Source organism: Notolabrus celidotus, chromosome 18, assembly GCF_009762535.1.
Source record: "Notolabrus celidotus isolate fNotCel1 chromosome 18, fNotCel1.pri, whole genome shotgun sequence".
Lineage (NCBI taxonomy): Eukaryota > Metazoa > Chordata > Actinopteri > Labriformes > Labridae > Notolabrus > Notolabrus celidotus.
In genome coordinates this window covers 26,543,095-26,566,713 of record NC_048289.1, presented here as the reverse complement: position 1 = coordinate 26,566,713, position 23,619 = coordinate 26,543,095, and the positions used below count along the sequence as shown (strand labels likewise).

The 23,619-nt window shown below is 40.3% G+C and overlaps 2 protein-coding genes across 3 annotated transcripts in view; one reads left to right on the top strand and one right to left on the bottom strand.

Moving 5' to 3' along the window:
• tmem101 (transmembrane protein 101) overlaps positions 1-3,459 on the bottom strand; it is a 43,150-nt gene extending 39,691 nt beyond the window's left edge. Inside the window, exons 1-3 of the mRNA XM_034708293.1 lie at positions 3,339-3,459; positions 2,770-2,843; positions 2,052-2,179 (exon numbers count right to left, since the gene is read on the bottom strand). The gene's annotated coding sequence lies outside the window, so the exon portion shown is untranslated. The remainder of the gene's footprint in view (positions 1-2,051; positions 2,180-2,769; positions 2,844-3,338) is intronic.
• Positions 3,028-23,619, top strand: part of col1a1b (collagen, type I, alpha 1b) — a 29,405-nt gene continuing 8,813 nt past the window's right edge. Inside the window, exons 1-22 of one of the 2 annotated variants that reach the window (XM_034708290.1) lie at positions 3,028-3,322; positions 4,955-5,020; positions 17,179-17,373; positions 17,895-17,929; positions 18,130-18,165; positions 18,829-18,921; positions 19,368-19,436; positions 19,550-19,594; positions 19,792-19,845; positions 20,095-20,148; positions 20,332-20,385; positions 20,494-20,547; positions 20,639-20,692; positions 20,787-20,831; positions 20,943-20,996; positions 21,116-21,160; positions 21,274-21,327; positions 22,278-22,376; positions 22,472-22,516; positions 22,602-22,700; positions 22,815-22,868; positions 22,963-23,070. In XM_034708290.1, the coding sequence (XP_034564181.1) occupies positions 17,280-17,373; positions 17,895-17,929; positions 18,130-18,165; positions 18,829-18,921; positions 19,368-19,436; positions 19,550-19,594; positions 19,792-19,845; positions 20,095-20,148; positions 20,332-20,385; positions 20,494-20,547; positions 20,639-20,692; positions 20,787-20,831; positions 20,943-20,996; positions 21,116-21,160; positions 21,274-21,327; positions 22,278-22,376; positions 22,472-22,516; positions 22,602-22,700; positions 22,815-22,868; positions 22,963-23,070 (1,245 nt within the window). In that variant the 5' untranslated portion in view covers positions 3,028-3,322; positions 4,955-5,020; positions 17,179-17,279. Of the gene's footprint in view, positions 3,323-4,954; positions 5,021-14,927; positions 15,665-17,178; positions 17,374-17,894; positions 17,930-18,129; positions 18,166-18,828; positions 18,922-19,367; positions 19,437-19,549; positions 19,595-19,791; positions 19,846-20,094; positions 20,149-20,331; positions 20,386-20,493; positions 20,548-20,638; positions 20,693-20,786; positions 20,832-20,942; positions 20,997-21,115; positions 21,161-21,273; positions 21,328-22,277; positions 22,377-22,471; positions 22,517-22,601; positions 22,701-22,814; positions 22,869-22,962; positions 23,071-23,619 lie in introns of those variants that run through there. The other variant, XM_034708289.1, reaches the window with a different exon arrangement.

Below are 23,619 nucleotides of genomic sequence, written 5' to 3'. Positions count from 1 at the left end.
AAACAAACACCCAACCAGCCTCACCACCGCCATCACCAACCTTCGAACTTCCTCTCACATGTGAAAGCTGTTAGCCCTGCATTTTCAGGGTGACACAGGAGCCAAGCATAAATCCTAACTCCTCCTGCTCCAGTAGCGGTAGGGTTGGTTTCTGAACATGTGGCTGGCACCAGGATATCTCATCATGCATGAAATTCCTTCTCCTGAGGCCTCCATGGTAGACATGGCAAATGATGCATGTGGCATGAGGAGATAAAAATGACTCTAATGCCACAATAAGAGAAAAGACAAGCTCAACTTCTAAATCAAATAATTCAGCTTAAACTTTAACCAACATTCACTTCCACAACTTTCATTTAGAAGCTAATATTTCCAGGAAGCTAAACTTTGCCAAGAAGATAAACAGAATCGAAATCTCTGCTTTCTCATGACACAGTTTTCTTTGCTTTGAAAAATACAGAGAAGCAGGCGGAGTATGATTCCAGCAAGAAATAACAAACCCAATCAAAAATGGACAGCAATTCATTGGAAAGGGAAGTAAAACTGCACACAGCATACTTTATCTGAGTGTTTACTTGACTGGAAGAAATGAGAATGTCTTAATGTTGAAGCCTGAAAACACTAACACTATAAAACCTTCACTCTGTCAAGCCAGGTTTTGATTAAGATTTTTGTGAACTACTGACTAAAAAAGTGCAGCTTTTATATGCATGCTGAAAACCAAGGATTTCTGCCAGCAAAAAACTGTTTATTTTCTTAAGCATCTCTTTGTGCAGTGAGAACAATCGCAGAAAGGGAAAGAGAGAAAGTGTCTAACGTGGCAACTTAACTCACATCCTCCCAATGAAGAGAGGAGGTGAAAATAACGGAGGAAGAAGAGTAAAGGAGGAGAAGACGGCGGCTGTGGCCATTTAAAATGGCTCAAGTTGTATACACTCCCTCTGCTAAACAGTGGGTTAAGAGAAGTCATTTTAGCGCATGCTGGATGTTAGGGGAGGGAGAAAAGACCGCACTGCATTCTTCTGTATTGAGGTCACTTTTTTCTTCTCAACAGTTCTGAAGTACTCAGCAAACCTAGGACTGGACTGCAGGCTTGATCTAATGGAGCACTGATGGAGCTACTGCACATGCTCAGAAGTGACTTAAACTGCTTGTGTTTCCTCTTTCCCAAAAGAATCACAAAGGAATAACTAAGAGGATGAAATAGGTGCAACAGTTTACTCTACAATGTTCAGTGTTTCCAGACACAGACTGCTGGCCACCCAAGTATATTTGAGACTGACGAAGTCTGTTTTTACATTTTCTGGGGGTATTTTTGTCTTCAAAAGATTGCCCTTTTGCCTTGTACCCCTCTTCTGCTTCATCCATATTAGTAATTCAATGAATGAGATGCAGCTGTGTTAATCAGATGACTGTATAAACTGATGATGAAGAAAGTAATAGAGCTGACAGAAAAGACAGAGAACAAAAAAAAACCTGTCATAATTCAGTTCTTGTTTTTACATCAGTATCTTCTTTTCAATCACTGCTGAAAACATATTTTTATCCAAAGGTAAAATGTTCCTGTCATATTGTTTTATCCATGATGCTACATTTTTAAATTTACTTTTATAAATGGTTTTCTTTTATTCACTCCTTGTTTTTATTTGTTTTACTGATTTTAATTGTTTTATTGTTGTAATTGCTTTTAGTAGTCTCTCTTTTGTGCTTTAAGCTGTTCCTCTTAAACTGTCTTACTAGTTCAATATGCCTCCGCCTCATGTTTTGTTTATTATTGTGTTTCTTTATGATGTAAAGCACCTTATAAAGTCTGTTTCGATAAGCGCTATATAAACAAACTTTATTATATTAATTATTATTGTTATTATCAAAAAAAGTTGAGTTTTAGCCCATTGAGCAAACAACTAATGCCTCATTGTTTCACCTATCCATAACTGTTCTGTAATGTCTGAACTTGTGCTATACCCACCTGGAAATTTGCCCGAAATTCAAACCTTAAAAAACATTGTATTTCTTACACAAATAAAACAAAAACTAAGAGTGTTGTTCACCTCAGCAAGCAAGTCACATGGTTTCCCTCTTGGTCTTTGAGGGAGTCCTACAAGTCCAAGCTAGGAGGCATGTCTTCATCCTTTGCTGCCATGTGCTGACGTAATGTAGAGCACTGAAACCTGGGGGCCTTAAGAAAACAACATTGGCAGAATGAGAAGAGGGGCATTAAGGTAACACTGATTCACAGCCTTGCAATCATAATCAAAGGGTCACAGATGCACTGTGGGGATGTGATGTATGCAGGCAAAAGAAAGTCCAATGTCCATGCAAGATTTGCAAGGTTTATTTTGGTTTATTTTGATGGCAAGCAGGCAAACAAAAAGAAAAAGAAAAAGCATGGCTCCTGCTGTCTCTCTTGCTCTGGTAAAATAAAAACATAGGCCTGCCAAGGTGCATGCTGGCCTTCTGCCACCTACCTACCTAAATAAACTCAGGTGCCCACAGTGCTACCTTATCACCAAACAAACAAAAGAAATACTAAATATACAAAATATCTAAACAAATGACTAGCAAAAAATATATCCCCAAAAATCTAACTTATCTGTATACTACTTATTGTTTGTAAAACTAAATAAACAACTAAATACAAAAAATAAACAAATAGCTCATAAGGGAGACACTTGCCATAATTTTTAATGTATTTCTATCTAATGTGTTAAAATGGGTCTCAAACTGGTTATGCTTTGACACAGTGCTTCTCCATATGCTTAGACCTACTTCTGATACCATCACATATGGTCCACATATGAACAGTACTGCAACACAGGTCTGGCCTCTTCAAGGGTGAAATTCTGAGAAGAGAAAGATGTAGTATTAGTCATTTACTTCTTTAAAATGTTAAAGTAATACTGCTGAGATCACTGCACTAATGACACAAGACGGGAAGGCCCTGCATATCGTGCTAAATCATCAAACTGATGTCCACTCAGAAAATCAGGACAGGGCTCTTTAATTCCACTTAAAATAATTACTGACAGTTTTGCTCATAAGTTTACATACCCTGGCAGAATTTATGGTTTCTTGGGTAGTTTCTGCTGTCTTTATGATATAAAAAGAGTAAACACGGTTATTTGATAAAAAATTTGCTTCACCCTACCACTAACCATGAGTGAAAAAAAGTTTTTCTCTTATCATTCATATTCTCTGAAAAATGGCCAAAAAAAAATCACAAATTCTGCCAGGGTATGTAAACTTTTGAGCACAACTGTACATTTAATACTATTTTTTTTGTTTTACTTTAAGTGATGATAGTTTAACAGCAGTTGAAAAAGTAAGTATAAACTCACCCTAAAGTGATAAAAGTACAATTATTGCAGCTGAACCGTCATAGCTCACTTTACAAGCCGTGTTGTGATAACCATTTGGGACATAGCCTATATTTTGCAACAAGCTAGCTAGCCACTGAAACATGCTATCGGCGCTAGCTGGCTAACGTTCATCCATTCTATGTAGCCGTTGACAAGCTAGCTAATGAGCTAATGTTCCCTTCACCTGGTTTAAGTCACCTGGGAGTCTTACCGGTCTCACCTGAAAGCTTGGACTTCAGGGAGGTTTTTGGTCGGAAGTGAACCCAAAGCTCCGCTGACATGTTTATTTTTGTACAGCTGTATACAAAGTCCATGAAAATAAGCTATGATTAATTGTTGAACATTAGCTAACATTAGCTAACATTAGCTAACATTAGCTTACATTAGCTTACATTAGCTAACATTAGCTTACATTAGCTAACATTAGCTAGCTAACATTAGCCAACATTACCTAACATTAGTGGAAGACACCTGCCTCCAGCTTCTGACTAAGCTCAGCTCTACACTACATGCATTAGAGCTCAATTTAATCACAAACCCTCAGTAACAAAGCAAAAGCATTTGGTTTAAAGCATAATAAACATTGTGGTTGTTTTTAAAGACTTATTTTGTTTGTTTTATATCCTTTCACAAATTTTAATTACCAGAGAAAATTAAATTACACCAGTTTATTCAAGTTAAACATTTTATACAGTCTATGAGTTAAACCAAGCTTATCTCAACTGCAGTAGTACTATAACATTCAAAATGTCGAAGACAAACATGACACATAATCTACATTTTTCAACAGTTTCTTATGTGCATGGTTTTTTTTTTTATCATACTTTTATATTCATTTTTTATGGTATCCCTGATATGGGATACTACTGTCTTCATTTGTCATGCTCCAAAAACACCCACCCAATATTCTTGTATAATAAACCTTGTACTTATTCTGAATAAATTAGTGCTTGAAATCTGCTGTGATTCCAATTTAATTAAATAAAGACTTCAGCTAACACTCATTTGAAAAGTTATCCTATAACCTGCTTGAAAGATAATCAAATATACAAATTTAGGGATTTGTTGTGGAGTAAGATTGAATTTCTTTGTAAACAGAATATGAAATAAAATATAGAAATGTATCTTTAAAAAAGTACAGATTTGGGGCGCTGGTGGCCTAGTGGTCTAAGCGCCCCACATACAGAGGCTACAGTCCTCGTTGCAGGGATCGCCGGCTCAATTCTCGGCCAGTCGACCATTTCCTGCATGTCTTCCCCTGCTGTCTGCTCCCCACATTTACTGTCTCTCTTCAGCTGTCCTATCAAATAAAGGCCAAAAGGCCAAAAATATAACTTAAAAAAAAAAAAAAGTAAAGATTGAAAGTGTTTCTGGAATAATAGGAGCAGTGGGGATGCAGGGGACTAAGCCATTTTGTTGATTTTTTGCGGTGATATGGTGCGTTTTTTACGATGTCAGTAAGTTTTACTGTGTTTAAACTTTCTTCACCATGCACTTAAACATAACAGCAACAGTATTGCAAACCGAGTGTACCAAAGTGTAAACTTCATAAGTCAAATGTATACATGATTTTTTACTTTCTTTTCTTGTTTTAGGAGATGAATGCAGTCCATTACAGGAGGACTTCCTTATGACAATCACAGATTTCTGGGAAGGCTGAGGTAAGTTTCCTTTCTCTGTAACTTCTTCTCTTGTCCAAAAGACCAAAAATCCAGACGTGGGACAGCATTGCAGCCAGTTAGTCTGATGTATCTTGGTATCCAGATAGTTGGGAGGGAAAAATCACATGAACTACAAACTGACATCAAAGGATGACATGAAAACTTTAACTTTAATGTGTACTACAGCAGATAACACTGCCTAGTCATATTAGTTCTTTGCAATCAGAGTTATGAGCAAGTTTTAATATTTATTTCATTTACTTCAAACTTAAAGACAACAAGTCACCTCAAAATAAGTTCATAAATAGACAGTGCTTCAAGCAACAGTTGAAGAAATTGAAGGTAAAGAATGTATATAAATAACTTGAGGTAATGGGCATCCCGATGCCCAAAAATGTGAGCAGAATGTCACTGTCTAAGCTGTGTAAAAAGTAGGACGTAGTTAGTTTTCGTTTCTGGGGCTGAGAGGAGAGTATGAGTCACTCATCAGATGGGAATTTTTTCCCTACATAGTTACTCGCCTCTCTATTTCCATTTCCACTCCCCCTTACTTTGAGGTTACCTGCTGTCTCTCCTGCCTTTTCTTTCTATTTCTTGGTTCTCTTTCAATAACTGAGCCTCCATAATGATGCTTAAAATCTAACTTTTAATCCGAGAGCCTACTTCTATTTGTCTTTTTCCATGTGCTTCTCCTTCTCTCTCTGCCATTTTCTTTTTTCTTCTCTTCCACTCAGCCATGCCTCCTACTTTCCTCTGTTCCCCTCACATGTGAACATCTCTGCAGGCCGCAGTATTTATGAGTGCTTGCAGAGGGGCGTCAGGCAGCTGGAGTAACGACATTTCCATACGGGATCTCTTAGCTCATTTCCCCCCAATCATTCCTCACAAAGTTGCTTTGCATCGGAGTCAGACTCTAGCCTCAAATCATAGTTCTTAGTCACTATTTATAAGTTCAAAGTTTACAGCTGGTGGTACAGAGCACTTAGCATGACTAAGAGATTTGCAAAGTATAGTTTTTGTATAGATGCTTACAAAAATAGAAGAACAATCTTTACAAAGAGGCTGAAACTTAAAAAGCCATTTAGACATACTGACATGTATTTCAGATATTATCAAGGAGCACAAAAGAAACTACAAATTGGTAAGTCTGGTGAAGGCACTGACTCACTTTCCCAGATGTTGTGGAAAAACAGGGTCAAACCACCCTGAAGAGACCGTAAGTCAACCAGAAAGTCTACTCAGGAAAATGTGTCCTAAAAGCTGTGGCTGTAGACACCGAATCATCACTTAACTTGCTCTTTTCTCAACAATTAAACAGTCAAAGGTTACAAACCCAGAAATACAAAGGATTTGAAATCATTTTGGATTTGATGATTCAAAATAGTTCCTGACATCTGCATCTAATTATAAGGTGCTCACAAAGAAGAAAGTTTGTGTCACTCTTTCCTTTTTTGTGCGTCTCCCATCCAGAATAAAATGTTCCATCCCTAACTCTCCTTGCTCTACCTTGAAAATGGCTCTCCCACATTCTAGCCATTATAGCAAGGATATTTGACGCCCACTTGCCCAGTGGGGTGCTTCGGTGTTTGTCTTGTGGCCTCTAATGTTCTGTTGACATGTAGAAACATCAAGTAAAAGGATACTTTCACGGTGTTCTATGATTTAATGTTTGTGGACGAGCCTGGAGTTTGTTCATAACATCTTGGACAAGTTGCTGATGAATGCATGAAAGAGGGAGTAAAGTTTAGCTTTGAACCATGAATGAACACTCTGCTTTTTAGGGTGTATTTCATGAGATATAGAGAGTAGCCATTCAGTTGCTTTTTGTCTTTCCCTGTTTTTAGTAGTGCCACGCGCGCCAGCAGTCTTGCACATTATCTGAAGTAAGGGAAGGATCCAGTCATATTTTCCATCCCCTCTCTCTCACTCTCTCGCTCCCTCTCTCTCTCTCTGTCTGACTGGATGTCTGTGCTGGTGAGAGAGAGGAGAGCAGGCAGGGAGAAAAGAGGGAGGGATGGAGAGCAAAAGTTTGGATGGGGGCTGGGAAAGTGTAGAAATCCAGATGCAGAGACAAGAAGAAAACCAGACCAAGGAGTAGGGAAAATGTCCCAGCGTTGTGTGTGGAATACCTCATCAAGTCCTGAAAAACTAAAACTAAAACCAGCTCTCTGAGTTTTCGTATAAACACTGATCTTCAAAGTTAAGCTGTTTTTTGAAAGGCCTATAAAGGACATGGTGCCATGATGGTGGGTTTGGGCTTTATGCTTTTAGATACCCCACCATTTTCTCTCACGCCCCAAAGGGGGAGTGATGTGTCATCATCAGGGGTGGAGCTCATGAGAGGCTGGATTTGTTGAGCAGTGGGAATCTAGTTTCAAAAAATCTTTGACTGATTGGAATCATTTACCATGAATCCAGTTATGTGTGTACCAAAAAGAGCTGGATCGAGAGTGGTTTTACTTGGGTCCAATACAGTTTATTACAGAAAAGCTTAGAACATTCCTGATGGGAAGAGTTACTGCTCCATGTTCACCCAAAATAAAAAAAGTAAAAAATCTAAGCTGAAGGTCCCTTTGCTAGTTTTTATGACATGAAGCTATAGTTTTATATTCTGAGTTATACACCTGTTTGTAACTTTATGTATGAAGTGAGGATTAATACCAGTTTCATATGTTGTTATTATGGTGACACAGTCAGGGGGTTTGGTAAAGTTGTCCAAGCTTAGCCTAAAAATTGGCAAACACTGTGAAACTTCTGGGCCAACTTTTTCAAAGGTTACTCTCTGCAAAGTGGTTATTGTGTTTTGTGTGCAATATAATTTGTATTGATAGGAGTATTTGATGGTAAAAACTTGAAAAATGGCGGATCATACTTATTATGTATCACAGAAGCTTCTTGTCCTCAAAGGCCACCGTAACTTCACCGATTGAAAGGTTGAGCAAGGGAGCGTTTCAATCTAGAGTTTTACAACCAGATATCGCTAACTATTCCCATTTCTAAACACTTTGCCTTAAATTTAAAACCCAGTGCATGATGCTGAAGGTATAGGGACATCCAAACAGCTTTGGCTTACAGTTGCAAACATTATAATAAACTTGTAGGACATTAAATATGTTGGCATAAGTGATTCATCACAGCAGAATCCACCAAACAGGGACCAGTTCTGCAATGTCAGGTGATTTATCAAATGCATATATCTATACAGTAGCTCAAACTTCCAGCCGTCCATCGCCTGCTCGTGCAGAAAATAACTATCCTCATTGTAAATGACTACTGTAGTGGAGAGAGTGGTGCTCAGGCTGCCAACGCTAACCCCACCCTCAGACTAAAAAGACAAAAGTTGGGCCTTTATGAGATGATTGCAGCTCACGTACGGCTCCACCTGAAGTAACAGTCAGAGGTGGGTTTGAGCATTCACCCTGTAATTGAGCATTTACACATAACACCACAGTGAAGTCTCATTTTCCTTCAATTGATGCTGAAGCTTTGACTGAACATGCAGCTTCTGGGCCAGAGCTGGAAGGTTTGTATTCACGAAGGTGACTGGTGTAGACACACTGCTTATTTGCGTGTCTGTTCAGTGTCACGGCAGACTAAACCTGCTTGAACAGGGATTGAGGATCTCTGGTGGAGAAGTTCACAAAGCAGTTTAGTCTTATTAATTTTTATTAAACTAGCTGTGGCATTACCAACCCATAACTTCCAATAGTGATATATTTGTGTCTTAGATGAGCGTTGACAGGTAGCAGTTGGGTAGAAGGTCAAACATAGATCGGTCAGATGTCTAATCACTGACCCATACGTTTACTCCTCTAATCTGTTGCTTGTTTACTGTGGATGCAGGCCAAGCAAGACAATCCTCTTCCCAGCAACCTTTTTCAGCTCCTTCTGGGGGGATCCTTCTGGGGTTCTACCCTTGTGTCTCCCCTAAAACCATTAGAGAAAGGCTTCCAGAAGGCTCCCTAGTCAGATGAACCACCTCAACTGGCCTGTTTTGAAGCAAAGGAACAGTGGCTTCACTTCGAGGTCTATTTAGAGCTAATGACCACTGGTGAGGGCAGGATCCTGTTCAGCTCCCTCTTACTACTTGGATTCCTTTGCTAAGTGTACCAACTAACCCCCCAAAAGAGGAAGAAATCCACCTTTAACATGACTGTGGACATTGAAGAACGGACTCTGTCCCTGACCTTAAAAGTACCCCAGAGCTTGCTGGAGGTCCCAAATTTTGTGAAGCAAACAGAACCACATCATCTGCAAAAAGTAGAGATGCAGTCCTGATGTTCCCAAATATGACAATCTCTTCCTTCTGGAGATCCTTTCATTGAGGATTCAGACACAATCCTCACTTTGGTTACAAAAAGCTTGGATGGCTTGAATCAACTTCCAAGATACCCCCATACTACCACAGTAACCCCCAAGAGACTCCAACCGACATGGTTATTAGCCTAATCAAAGGCCGTTGAACTCATCTTCAGACGACTTGATGATCCAACTCTTATCCTGCAAGGGTGTAGAGCTAATACTAGGCTCCATAGCTAGGGCAGAATTTACATCGGTCCACCTGCGTAAGATTTTCACCAATCAGGTAGAACCGTCTCTGCTGCATCCCTGAATAAACTTTCAACAACATGTGACTCCCCTGGATCAAAAACTGGCTGTAAGTTGGGAAGAATTGTGAGATGATTCATAAAAGATTTTGCATTTTCTTCTGTTGTCTTTGTATATTATATTCTTTACCAACATTTATACAAATCTAAATTTATTTTCTGTTGTGTCGTTCTGAAAAAAAAAAAGTGGTTTCAGAGTGGGGTTTTTTTCTGTAAGAAGCTTAAAGTCCAGGAAATGTATTTTCACTGAGTATTATTTACCAAAAGTGCACGTATAATTTCAGAAAACTGTTATGATAAACAATATTATTGTAGTTTGGTAGTGCTCTTGATAACAGCCGTTGAGAATTGCTGATTTTATTTGAGGTAATGTACAGTCTTCCTCACCGTACCCTGTAATCTGTCTGGAGCAGGTGGGCCTACAATGGGCTCCCCTGTAAACAAAGCCTGAAATCTCTGTGGAGGAACCTGTTATTTTAAATCATCTACAAACATCATGATGGCGTGGAACAAAGGATTTACAGCAAGGAACAGTTGCCTTTATTGCAGAATGTCACAGACAGTTAGTCAGAGGAAATGGTATTATTTAAAAAAGCAAAACACAAATATCTGCCCTCTAGCATCTTAAAAAAAGGTGGGAGTAAATGAGCCTCTGGGTAGTAAGAGATGTAAGCCAGTGAGAGAGGGAGACAGAAAGGGTTTGGCTTTGCTGAAGTTTGGAGCAGCAGAGGCTCAGAGACTTACAAGTAGAAACACGTGGACAAGGCCAGGCAGATGCTACGTGTTGCTGGCTGCAGCTCAGAAGCTTGCTGGGGAATGTAGAGTTTTTTAGCCAGGCTGTTTTACTTACATTGCTAGCAGTGCTCGGCCTTAATGCAGCATGTCGGCCTTCTTATTCAAATGTCATCCTGAAGCGCCACTAGCATCTGCACGGTTCAATTTTGAACAATAGCTGTGAGAGTTAAATCCTAAAGATCTTAAAAAAGGTATTAAAAGGCACAATCCCTTAAAAATCACACAGCTACAATATTTGTTCTCATATGCATCTCTCAGGGACACGGTGAGAGTCTGGAATACTGTGAAGACACCTTTTCCCACAACCTGTTACATCTTGGGCTCTTGTACTTCTGCAAGCTGCCAATGACAAAACTTGGAATTTCCTCCCCAGAGTCGGCAAGCTGGGTTCATCCAATACAATATTTTCGTACTTCTTCTCTTACAGCGAATAGACTAAAAGGACGTGGGTGGATTTCTAGTGACTACTTTTTCTGGAAATGCTGGAAATGTTCAATAGTTTCTGATTTCTTTCATTTACAAACCTCACAGCTATTAAAGTTTCTCAGCTAAAATGTGCTAAATGTTCAGTAGTTGGAAAACACACAGCTCCAAGCTACAAAGGTAGGGTATTTGAATGCAGTTAAAAGTCATAGAAACTCTTTCCGAGGGTTTTCACCCAAACCACCAGCCTGAACTCTGAGAGACTCGCCACAAGAAATATATTATAGTTTGCAGCGACTCCAAACACCAGAAAATTACAACTTCTATTTTAACACTGTCTTGTGAGCTTAGACTCCATTTCCCTCAGAGTCACTCAGAACGTACTGCTGAAAAGACTGCTGCATTTTCATATTTGTAGTGTTTTACAGATTCATAACAAAAGAACAAAGTAGTAGAAATGTTACTGTGCTGAAGGAACTATGTTATCTAAGTTAAATTCACAGAGACAGTACACAGGCACAGGTCTTATCAAGACTTTCCTTCCATACGCAGACCTGGACCTCCCTTTTTTTCATTTCACACAAAACACAATGAAACCTGAGATATTCTGTGACTTAAACAATCCACCCCCTTCCCTTTTTACGTACCCCAAAACAGTCTGCATGGTGGGTGTGTCTTATCTTGAAGCTTCCTCGACCTGCACTTGAGGCAGTTGAATAAATCCCTTTATAGTTGTATTATGAATGTGCAAACAACAGACTTAACATCTCAGTAATTGCATTACTGGTAAGAAAATTTGGAACACCATGTTTATATATCAGACAATAAGGACAGACAAGACACATTAAATTGACAGTACCATTCAATGAGTATATTTACTCTTGTGCTTAACAAAAGTTAATCATATGCAGATTACATTTGATGTCAAACAAGTGCATGACATAAGTTGTATCTAAACACCCTGAAGAGGAGTGAAAATGCAGTGTCACCATAATGCTAATTGATGGTCATCTGTGTGTGTGGCAGGTGTTGGATCCGCCTACAAACTTTCATTGGACAAAAAACAGCTGCTGAAATAATACCTGCTAACTCCCAAGTGAAATCACTAACCACACAAGTCTCCTCCTGAAACTATGATTTCCTCTGCAGCTGAACCCACAGCGTTGCCCCCACTGTGAGCATTTAGACTTGTAAATGTCTTCAGATCAGTGGACAAATATTTAAGGGATTATCAGGAGTAACATACCAAACACCAGAGGAGCTTTTGTGAAATCTTAATTTAGAAAATGTTGCATAGGTTTGAGTCTTTTATGATATGATATAATGGGGATAACCAATTTACTTTATTGGCAAGGAATCAGTTGTGCCTCATTTGTTTTATTACCATTTCTACATTTCTGGCTTTTTCTGGGTTGTTTCTCTTGGTTGATCAAGCTACTATGAAGTAGCCTAGTAAGTATGAACCATCTGGATATATCACAGTGGATGTAGCCATAGACATACTGTAAATAAAACATATATAACCCTCTGCAAAAAGCCCACTTGTTGGTTTCTATTTCAATTTCCAGGTCATCTCTATGTTTACAGTAACGGTAACTTTTAAAGATTAAAAACTACATGATGGACCGACCTGTCAGGATTTTTTTCTGTAGCCTTTAATTGACAGTGCTGCTTTGCTAGCATCTTTAATTAACCAAATATACCCATCAAAGACTTGTCACCTCCTGACTTACTGTAAAATTCAGTGTATAAGACATTCAATAAGTTTTTAATCATCTAAAAACTGAACTGCGTCCAAGTGCTAACCTTCATCTGCGAGAATTGAAGTCAATGTGGAAGTGTTAAAAACTACAGTTTCTCAAGTGACCGCTTGAGGCTGGCTCCGGAAATACCGGAAACCCCATACACACAAATTCAAAAAAGACAATCTTAACAGCAGAAATAAACATGTTTACAGCCTGGTTCAAAAACAAGTGTAGTCTGGATAGCTCATTTCTCTTTCGGCAAACACTGTACAGGGGGTGAATTTTTTCATAACACAGAAATTTCAAAGATATTATGATACCAGCATATCCAATATGGCTCCAGCTGACAATTGGCTTCAAAACAGCGCTTCAGAAACAGATGGGTGACGTCAGTAATGGAAGTTATCACACAGGAAGACCATGAAACCCCCAAAACAGACTGTGTGCTTTATACTAGTTTTACTTACATTCTGGATTTTATAGTACTTGAAATTGTGATTGTGACAAGTTTTACCATTAACAACCAAACTTATTTACTAAGCTGCTGTCATACTTCACAACACAAGTGCCATAATAAAGCATAATGCACATGTTTCAACCAGCTACATCTAACTTAAAGCTGCTTAGGAGCTGCTCTCCTCTGATGAAATCTAGAAATCCAAATTCCTGTTATATTTTTGGGCATTTTTGCCTTTTAATATGGACAGCTGAGGAAATACAGGAGACATGGGGAGCAGAGAGTGGGGTAAAAACATGCAACAAATGGTTGAGGGTTGGAGTCGAACCTGCAACCGCTGCTACCTCTGTTTCTAGGAAGCACGCTTAAACCGCTAGGCCAACTGCACCCCGAAATCCCAATCCCTGTTTTGTGAAACTTTTCAATCCCAAGTCATCAACAAGCATGATGAAACCTTACTAGCCAGAGAGCCAGAGGTACTGATTGTATCTAATTGTATTTCAGTAACTTCTTCTCAGTGGTTTATCTGTGCCTTGTTTGTAAGTTGTGAACGTTTAATACACTTCTGTGAAAGTCTTTTGACAAGCCATTAGCCTATAGCTGGTATGAATTGGTGTTAAGTATACAACAATGATTATCTTTATTTATTTTATAAGAAATTATCATCAGATTGAGCTGGGTTAAGATATTTAAATTAGTTTTGTGAAGCAATCAATATTCCTAATTGAATTTTTTAAAAATCCACGAAAAAGTTTTGTTAGCTTGTCTGGAGCTAGTATATAGCTACTCTATTCTTCACACTGCTTTGTAACATCTTGTGAATACATTTTTTCCGTCAGTGTATCTTTCTTTTTTATGCAAATACTCTCAGTTTTACCTCATTTGATATTTGATAACATGTCATGCATTTTTGAGTTTTTGTTGATCAAGCTAGCATAAGATCTCCCAGCCTAAACAAGCCACATGTTCACTTAAATATAAGGTAATTATCTCAGGAGGAAATTATACAGTATTGTTTATAACTCTTCATTGTCCTCTCCTCACATACAGTGAAAGGCATCTCTGCAACATCATTTTCACCACATTAACAGTCTAACTTTTGATGCATTTATTTTTGTGATGCATGGCTACTTAATGTCAGATATTCATATTCCTCATTGCTTCTGGCCGGTGAATACGGGACAGGTTGTAAAGTTTAAAAAAATAAGATAACAGCAGGAAGAAAATGTAAGGTCAAACAGGGCCAGGCTGTTGTTGCAGAAGCTGCAACGTGTCCACAGTGTAACCAGACTGCTTTGTGGATCTGCCAACCTCTCTTCTGCTCTCCTCCCGCCCTGACTCTAACATCATCGGATGGACATGCCTCTTTGGAAAAAGGCAGATTTTAGCAAAGGCTGTTGTACATGCATCAATTGAAATGTGGGTTTCTGTTTAATATGAGTGGGAATAAAAACAAAAGCGCAATGATTGGTTGCCTACAATTTATTTTGTGTGAAAGAGTTTGATGATTGGGTGATGTGGCGAATATTGAGAGGAGCATAGGTGTAAAATAGGGAAAATAACAATAATGTGTGACTTCTGGTTAGCATTTACTGTTGCCATTAATATTAAAAAGCTGCCTCTGGATAAAATGTGTCTGCAAAGTTATTTTTAATTATGAAGACAATGTTCTGAATAGGTTTGGGGAAGGGGATTGTCTGCTGGTGCTTTTTGCTCACAGTGTTCAGGCCCAAAGTCTGCAAAATACAGTCATGAGCAGGATTCCTTAGAAATACTTAGAGATACTGGAGATCTACCTTTTAAAACAGCATATCGTTCAGTGAAAACCATGCAAGCAGCCATAAATAATCTGTATCTGGATATGTCTTTGTGCGTAAATTACGCACGCTGCATGGTACCAAACACCACGTCGTAAGGAATCATTCTTTACCCCTCGTTTTTAGAGGAAAACCTGAGCATGATTCGCTATCAAATGTAGAAATATTAATAAAGAACTGAAATAAAACTAGTCCCCAGTCGCTCAGCATATCCTGAATAAAGTGGAGCCCGATCAAGGGGGGCTAAGCTGAGTAAAATCATCCAGTCCAGCATCAGCTCGTCGACAGTGTCTCAGATTTGGACACCAGAAAAATACAAAACTTAAAACAAAAGCATCAAAAATAAAAGTCCATGTAGACAAGAAGATAAAACACGTCTGAACGATAGAAGTGAGTCGTGGTAATGATGTGTCCTCATCATCCACGTTTGAGCTGAAACGTGAACTTGTTTGACATGTTTTAAGACGGCCCCCCTCTCTGATGAAGGAGGGACTCTCTTACTTGAACATGTACAAGTTATCTGGTGCGCACAGGACCTCCCCAAAACTTCTGGCATATAAAAGCCAACCTAACTCATTTGTTTAGGCAGTAGGGAGTTTCTGCTAGGGTCTGGATTGGAGTTATACACAGACCGGACCCTACCCTGTATGAGTGGTGTCTGAGGAAAAAGAGGATTCCCCCCTTTGTCGCAAAGAATCTACATGTCTAATATTTAGACATGTTCAGCTTTGTGGATATTCGGTTAGCGCTGCTGCTCGGCGCAGCAGTGCTTTTGGTCAGAGGTCAAGAGGAGGATGATAGTAAGTATAACTTTAACACATTGATTTGAGATGTTTTGGGACTGTGGCACGCTCAGGATGTGGATAGCCCGAAAGGATGCTGAGCAGTTTGCTGGAGCTGATCTTCCCCTGCAGGATACCTGATGCCATTATAGGCAGAGATGTGGAAAAATGTTGGTTGTGCAATGAGGCGTTTTGGTGGGTGTCTGGAGATCTGGAACCGAATGGGGATTTTAAAAAAAAGTTTTCCTTGATTGTCTCCTGCTCTCGCGCACACACGCACTCACAGTGCGTCCGCGTGCCTGCGCGCAGACATGAGGGGAGCAGCTGCACGTTCTCTGATGAGCAATGACAGGACATTGGGTTCAAAGGGAGTGGAAGCAGGACACAAACATAAGGTTTAAAAACCTTTTTAATAAACCTTGATTTTCTTTAGTTTGTAAAGCATTTATAATACCAGCTGAAGCAGTATTACGCACGAGTTTACAAGTTTGTGCCAGAGTCTGTAGAGCCTATTGCTTTGACGTTGACTCTGTAGTCTTGTCACAAACATATCCAAATTGAGAACTAAAAGTTTTGGGGAGCCACACCTGAGGAAGAAGAGGCATTTGCTGCAGTTTTAAGGTCAAACTTTTGCACTGAAGTTTAATTGTTGTGGCATACTGAATTTGATACTTTTAACCAGTTTGTGCAAACTTGAGATCAGAAAGTTAAATAAAAAGACAATGGAAAATCGCTGAAGACTGACGTCGACGGTGCAATGGTCTAGACATCAATTAATCACCCTATAGAGGAGGGTGCGGAAAGTCTCCTTTTGCGGGGTAACAGCGCCCCTCGGTGGCCAAAACCAGGACTTTCTGCATCCATCCTCCAAACCCTTGGTCCTCCCACCTTCCAGGCCCAACCTCACATCCAGCAGCCTGAAATGTAATTAGGGCCTGGTAAAATTTTCCACCCGTTGTTTTTTGAGGAGAAAAAAACCCACAGGTCCAAAATGTGGGACTGTGATTAACCCTGCACAGACTCTCTGAGACCACAAGGACTTTATTCTGACACTTTGAAGGCCAAAAGACACAGACATCCAGAACTGATTTTATACTTAATACCAGAGTCCATTCCTGTTAACAGATCAGTTACCAAACACCAGATTTAAGGACTTTCCTGCATCATAATGACTCCTTAATTCAGTTAGAGTGAACACCAGACATACAATGACCCTTTGGAGGACCATTGTGAGAAAAACCTCTTCCAAAGAAAGTCTTGAGCCTTGAGAGCCACAAACATCTACAAGCTACATGATTATTTTATTGAACATCTTGCTGTTGAGTAGCTAGAGTCTGATGTCACATCTCAGCCCACTGTGCACATCTGGTTCCCATATGGTGCACATCTGTGCAGATGTGGCCAAGACCATACTAACCTTTTGCCAGCACCTGTTCCATAGGTAGTTTTACAAAAGTGAGACTTTTCACACTCTTTTCGTATGTTTAATCTTCCTCACTGGACCACACTCACCCTGGTTATTCTCCTCTCAGGCACATACGGCAGCTGCACATTAGATGGACAGTGGTACAACGATAAGGATGTATGGAAACCAGAGCCCTGCCAGATCTGCGTCTGCGACAGTGGAACCGTCATGTGCGACGAGGTGATCTGCGAGGACACCTCCGACTGCGCTGATCCCATCATCCCAGACGGAGAGTGCTGCCCTATCTGCCCCGACATTGATGGTACTTCATCTTCACCCTTCTCCACATCTGTGGTTTATTAGCTTTTTGGCACCACCTAGTGCCCCTCACCTCAGCTCTGGCCACAAATGGACCTGAGGCCTTAAGCCTGCCTGCTTTCCAGAGGATTTCAACTCGCTTTGGATTTACCTTTTATCCATTACATTTTCAAAGTGCATCCTTTTACAATGGATTATACCTGCTCTTTGGGGAAGTCTGGCATGCAAATGTAATTGCCCAGCATGCCATCCTGTGCAGTGACACTGCAAGGTGCAACAGGGCCTACGCATGACATGTAAACCAAACAAACATGACATCATTTCACCACATATGACATTTATAATCAAACATATCTGCATCTAATTAAGTTAAAAAATAACATGCTGTGCTGTTCGCTTTTATCCGCTCTGATTAGAAAACCAATTTGCGAATGCAACTTTTAAACATTGTGTTATTCTTGAAAAGTCATGAGAAGCTCTCACATTGCAGCCAAGTTGACATGTTCTTTCTCTCCATTGGTTCAGTTGTCGAGACTCCAGATCCTCCCATAAATGGCGAGGTACTTTGCTCTTTCTTTTTGTTTGAAATTGAGAAATAAATGTGATCTAAACTTTATATCAGTCTCTTTTTGGAGACACTGGCATGATCCAGTTTAAGTTATCTGTCTGGCTGCTTGTGTTGTGGATAATGCTCAATATTTTACAGTGTGGATGTAACATTGCAGCATAGTCTAACTCCCTTTTTTTCATCTGTCTGTAGACAGAGCAGGGAGGCCCCGGCGAGAAGGGAGACAGGGTAGGTTCACATCTTTGATTCTCATCATCACAAATACTTCAAACTTTTTTGTCCTGGAAACCTCATAGCAGTGAAAAATGTTTATATTTGCTACAGAGGCAAACTGACAATGTCTTTTTTAAAGGAAGAGTGTCTATGTTTTTTTAAATAAGATTTGTACGTCTCTGGACACTGGCCTTTTATGTTTTAATATAATTTATGTACAAGTCATGCATCTTTTGCATGTTATTGTTAATGATCTTCATTAGATATTTCAGTGATTTTAAACATGCTTTGTCTTTTTTATACTAATCACTGAACTAAAATGTGAAAGTTCAACTTGTGCTGGTCTGTGTTTACTGATCAGTAATGGTTGTAATGCTTCTGTGACATAATTGTTGCAGTGACCTTAATAACTAGGTCAGAAGGTCAACCAAAGTTCAAAGGTCATGTAATGCAAACTGGTAATATTAGGAACGTGCATAGAACAAAAGCAAGAAACAATTCTTTGTGCTGTTTCTTTTTTCAGTAACAAGAATTTTAAGTTTAATGAAACAAAGAGGGGGAATGTATCTGATATTCAGACCGCCTCAGTATGAATTATATTTCATGATTTTTGCTGCGCTGTAAGATGAACCACATATATGAACACATGAACCAATTAAACCCATGACTTTCTCACAGGGTGTTCCTGGACCTCCTGGCAACGACGGACTCGATGGACAGCCTGGCCTTCCCGGACCTCCTGGCCCCCCTGGCCCTCCTGGCCTTGGCGGAGTAAGTACTTCCACACCACAACATTCAAGAAGTCTGGAGCTGTTTTTGTAGATTTCTCAGTTTTGTACAGAAAAAGGAAGTGATCTTAAGAATCTTAAAAGTATGAAGCTGAATCCTGCTGTGGTTAGCTTCTGTGCGGGATATCATCTCTATGTTTATTTCATCATTTAGGGTGCAGGAAAATCAGAGGTCTTCATGTTCGTTTAGTCGTTGATATTTATGATACTGATCCTGATAGCCACAGGATCAAACATTAGTTTGCTACTAGAAATAGGAACTTTACTGTGTCAGCAGATGACTCAGCATCAATTGACACCATAAACTAATCACTACAGCAGTGAGATGAAGCACCTTACAGCTGTCTGATGTGATGAGTATTATTTCAGAGGAATACTGTTACATGTTGTCCAAAGCTACGTGACTCATTGTGTCATCTCCCTTTCCAGAACTACTCTCCTCAGATGAGCTACACTGACCACTCCAAATCCAGCGGCCCCCCTCAGCCCGGCCCAATGGTATGAAGGCCTTGCTCTCTCTCAGCCTTCCTTTATTCATGTCACTGTTTTTGTGGTTAATTTGCAGACACATCAAGAAAATCTAATGTGTTGTTCTTCCTCTTCATCAACAGGGTCCTATGGGTCCTCGTGGTCCTCCTGGACCCGCTGGCTCCTCTGTAAGTATTTCTTTTACCAGTTGCAGGACAGTTTTAATTTTGAAGATACACTTCATATTTTGAAATAATTTTATATTTAAAATCAGTCATAGTCAACTCTTTCTTTCTTGCATGCAATGCATTTCATAGTAAATAACTGAAATGCACAATTATGTAAGAGGATCTTGATTTAATCAGTTGTATTTTTTGTCCAACAGGGTCCTCAGGGTTTCACCGGCCCCCCTGGTGAGCCTGGTGAGCCTGGTGCTTCTGTGAGTACACAAAATTTTCTAATAAATCAACATGTCTTTGTCTGGTTTAGGGGGAAATGTCAGCCTTAATTTGGGCGAGGGAACCTAGAGATCTGAAGGTTTCAGATTCTGTCATTGATCATTCTTTGACCGCCCTGCTGACACACACCTGCATGTTTAGTCTGATAGATCCTGTACATGCTCTCTCGTGATGTTAAATATATGAACATTTATTTGGTGCTAATCCAGTCATTTATTGTGTTTCCCCAGGGACCCATGGGATCTCGTGGTCCATCTGGCCCCCCAGGAAAGAACGGAGATGATGTAAGTGATTTATTTAAGATCTTACATCCTTCTTTAGGACGTGCTTCTTGGGATCTTGTTAAAGATTCAGAACAATAGCATCTCACATCAGTTTATACCATAAAAAAGAACAATACTTATTCCATTTTTCCTCCTTGCTGTTGTTTTTGAGCACACACTGACCTGGTCTTCTTTCTCTGACAGGGTGAGCCCGGCAAAGCTGGTCGCCCCGGTGAGCGTGGAGCTGCTGGCCCTCAGGTGAGTGAGGAGGGTTGAAATGTGTGCTAACTTTTCCTCCATTGTTGCAAATCATCAATTAACTATGCATGCTGTTTTTGATACACACCTCTTGTTTTTCTTCTGCAGGGTGCCCGTGGATTCCCCGGAACTCCTGGACTCCCCGGCATCAAGGGACACAGAGTGAGTCTGGAAGAACATTTCACATCCCCTTTTCCAACATCTCTGAGGTGGTCCTGAGCGCTTTCTGACCTTATTGATTTTTTGCACACAGGGATTCAGCGGTCTTGATGGAGCTAAGGGAGATGCTGGAATCGCTGGACCCAAGGTAGGACATCAGGAAGCACATCTGCTCCCTAAAGGAGGAAGCTTCTCATAAAACGAACAAAAACTTCAGCTCTTCTTTCTGTGTTTGTCTACAGGGAGAGGGTGGTTCCCCTGGAGAGAACGGTCTGTCCGGTGCCATGGTGGGTTTTTATCACATCACAATCAATTTGTTGACACCTTCATGAATGATTGTTCACCTTAAATTTGGATCAGGAACAACTCTTTAAACCGTATGTGTGTGTGTTTTCTAGGGATCTCGTGGTCTTCCTGGTGAGAGAGGCCGCCCTGGACCTCCTGGCCCATCTGTAAGTTCTGCTGTTAATGTTTACAAGCTCACCATTTTATTTATAGACTATTTAACTGCTAGATTAAAGCCTGTTTTTGACTTGTAACCTTGTAATCTCCTCCTCTTCCTCCTCTGCAGGGTGCTCGTGGTAACGATGGCAACACCGGCCCTGCTGGACCCCCTGTAAGTGTGACTTAATACTACTTGCACTATTTTCAGCTCTGACATCATCACTTTAAGCTTAAATGAATGGTTTGATGATGAAATTAACAGACGTCTTTATCTGAATGTTTCAGGGACCTACTGGACCTGCTGGCCCCCCTGGATTCTCTGGTGGTGCTGGAGCTAAGGTGAGTCTCCATATTGACTGGTTTTAAAAAATCAAGCACATCTTGATCGGTTGCTAATTCAGTTACCCTGGAACAGAAGGGTCTTCCAGACAAACAGGGAGATAATGAATCTAATTGATGGGGATTGCTTGATATGAGTCTGGGGAAAAATATAGAGGCCTGTAGATGTGTCACTTAAGAAGTATCACAATGCAAATGAGCAAAATCTAAATGTAGCATGCCTGATTTAAATATTTGCAACATGACACTACTAGAAGGAAGACCAGGGATTTTAAGTCTGCTAGGATAAACCCTTTTTACTGATGTGGACTGTACAATGTTTTCATAGCCACAACCAATCGTAACAGACTTTTGTGTTTACGCCATCAACCATTCGCCTGCAGACTCTGACACTAAAAATATATCTGTCCAGCCCAGGTGAACACTGTGTCCACCAGGTGGCATCAGTAGACCTGTAATGTCAGCATGTCCCCGCCTCACTCGCCTTCTCTAACTGAAGCCATCAGTGCATGATCTATTATAGCATCCAGTAACTCACGCACACACACACACACACACACACACACACACACACACACACACACACACACACACCTGCACCTCTAATAACCAGGAGGAGGAGGGTGTCAGAAGCAGCCAGTGATGTAACAGCAGTCAGATACACGTCCATTCATTCACAGTGTGCACACATCGATGAGACTAATTTAAGATGAATGTGGGTCAAGTTTGTCTCCACGTATATTCGTATAGTTGTGGATGGATAGATAGATAAATAGATAGATAAATAAATAGATAGATAAATAAGTAGATGTACTTTGTGGATCCCAAACTGTGAGACTGGACTTCAGGATCTTTAAAGGAATTATAATATTGATAGTACAATCAATAAAACTAAACACTATAACAGTCTTGCGAGCTGTTTTCTGAACCCTGGTTGTTCCCCTCTACAGGGAGAGTCCGGTCCTCAGGGAGGTCGTGGATCTGAGGGACCCCAGGGAGCTCGTGGTGAGCCCGGTAACCCTGGACCTGCTGGACCCGCTGGACCTGCTGTGAGTTAATACCTGCACTAATGTGAAGGGATTCTTTTAAATCTCATCATATCAATCAAACACTTTTAACATTTATTTCCTTCCTCTCTCAACAGGGTACCGCCGGATCTGATGGTTCTGCTGGTTCCAAGGGAGCTACTGTACGTATCATAATCTCTGATCACTTTTAATCCACTTGAGTCCTGCACATGAAGAGTTCTGACCTCCTGACTCTCCTCTCTTTAGGGATCTGCTGGTATTGCTGGTGCTCCTGGTTTCCCTGGATCTCGTGGTCCTGCTGGAGCTCAGGGAGCTGTTGGTTCTCCTGGTTCCAAGGGTAACAATGTGAGCAAGCAATCAGTTTTGGGAATTCAGAAGATTTGGAATTAGAACACGCTGGTCGTCAGTGTAAGAGGGAACCAAAGTGCACAAATATAATGTGTGTGTTTCTGCCAACAGGGTGACCCCGGTCCTTCCGGTCCTAAGGGAGAGCCTGGTACAAAGGGAGAGTCTGTAAGTTTCAAAAACGACACTTTACGTGGATTGATTTATTTTCAGTGAGATGTTGGGAAAGATGTGTTTATAAGGTTTTTGTGTTCTTGTTCAGGGCCCAGCTGGACTTCAGGGACTTGCTGGCCCCTCTGGTGAGGAAGGAAAGAGAGGAGCCCGTGGAGAGCCTGGTGGCTCTGGACCCCGTGGACCCCCTGGAGAGCGTGTATGTTACCTCCTCTCATTCCATCTATTTTTATTATTATTTCTTTCTTTCATTTTGGTTTATTTTAGAAGTTGAATATGGAATAATTTAGAATCACAGACGATAAAACAGCTGGTTTGGTGACTTGATGTTTTAAAGGAGGTGTCCATTTTTCAGCTTTCTTTCTTGTAAAGCTAGAACAAAACTAAAGAAATGGGGCGCTGGTGGCCCAGTGGTTAAAACATGCACCCCGTGTAGCCCTCATCCCAGCCATCACTGATTCGAATCCTGGGTCTTCAGCTGTCCCATCCGGTTTTGGAAAAAATGGACCAAAAAATAACTCAAAGGGAAAACAAAAAAGGAGACAATAAGTGATTTTCCGTTCAAACAAAAATCCAGTCCCCTCGTTCTTACTTGACATAAAAATAAAACTAAGGAAGCACATTTTAGGTTGATTTCTACTTCTTCCAAAACTTCCTAAATTTGGTTTCCTGAAGCCTCGATTAAAGATGATCCACCCCATTTCCAGTCTTTTATGGATGAGGATTGTTTTGTTATTTCCTTCCTGGC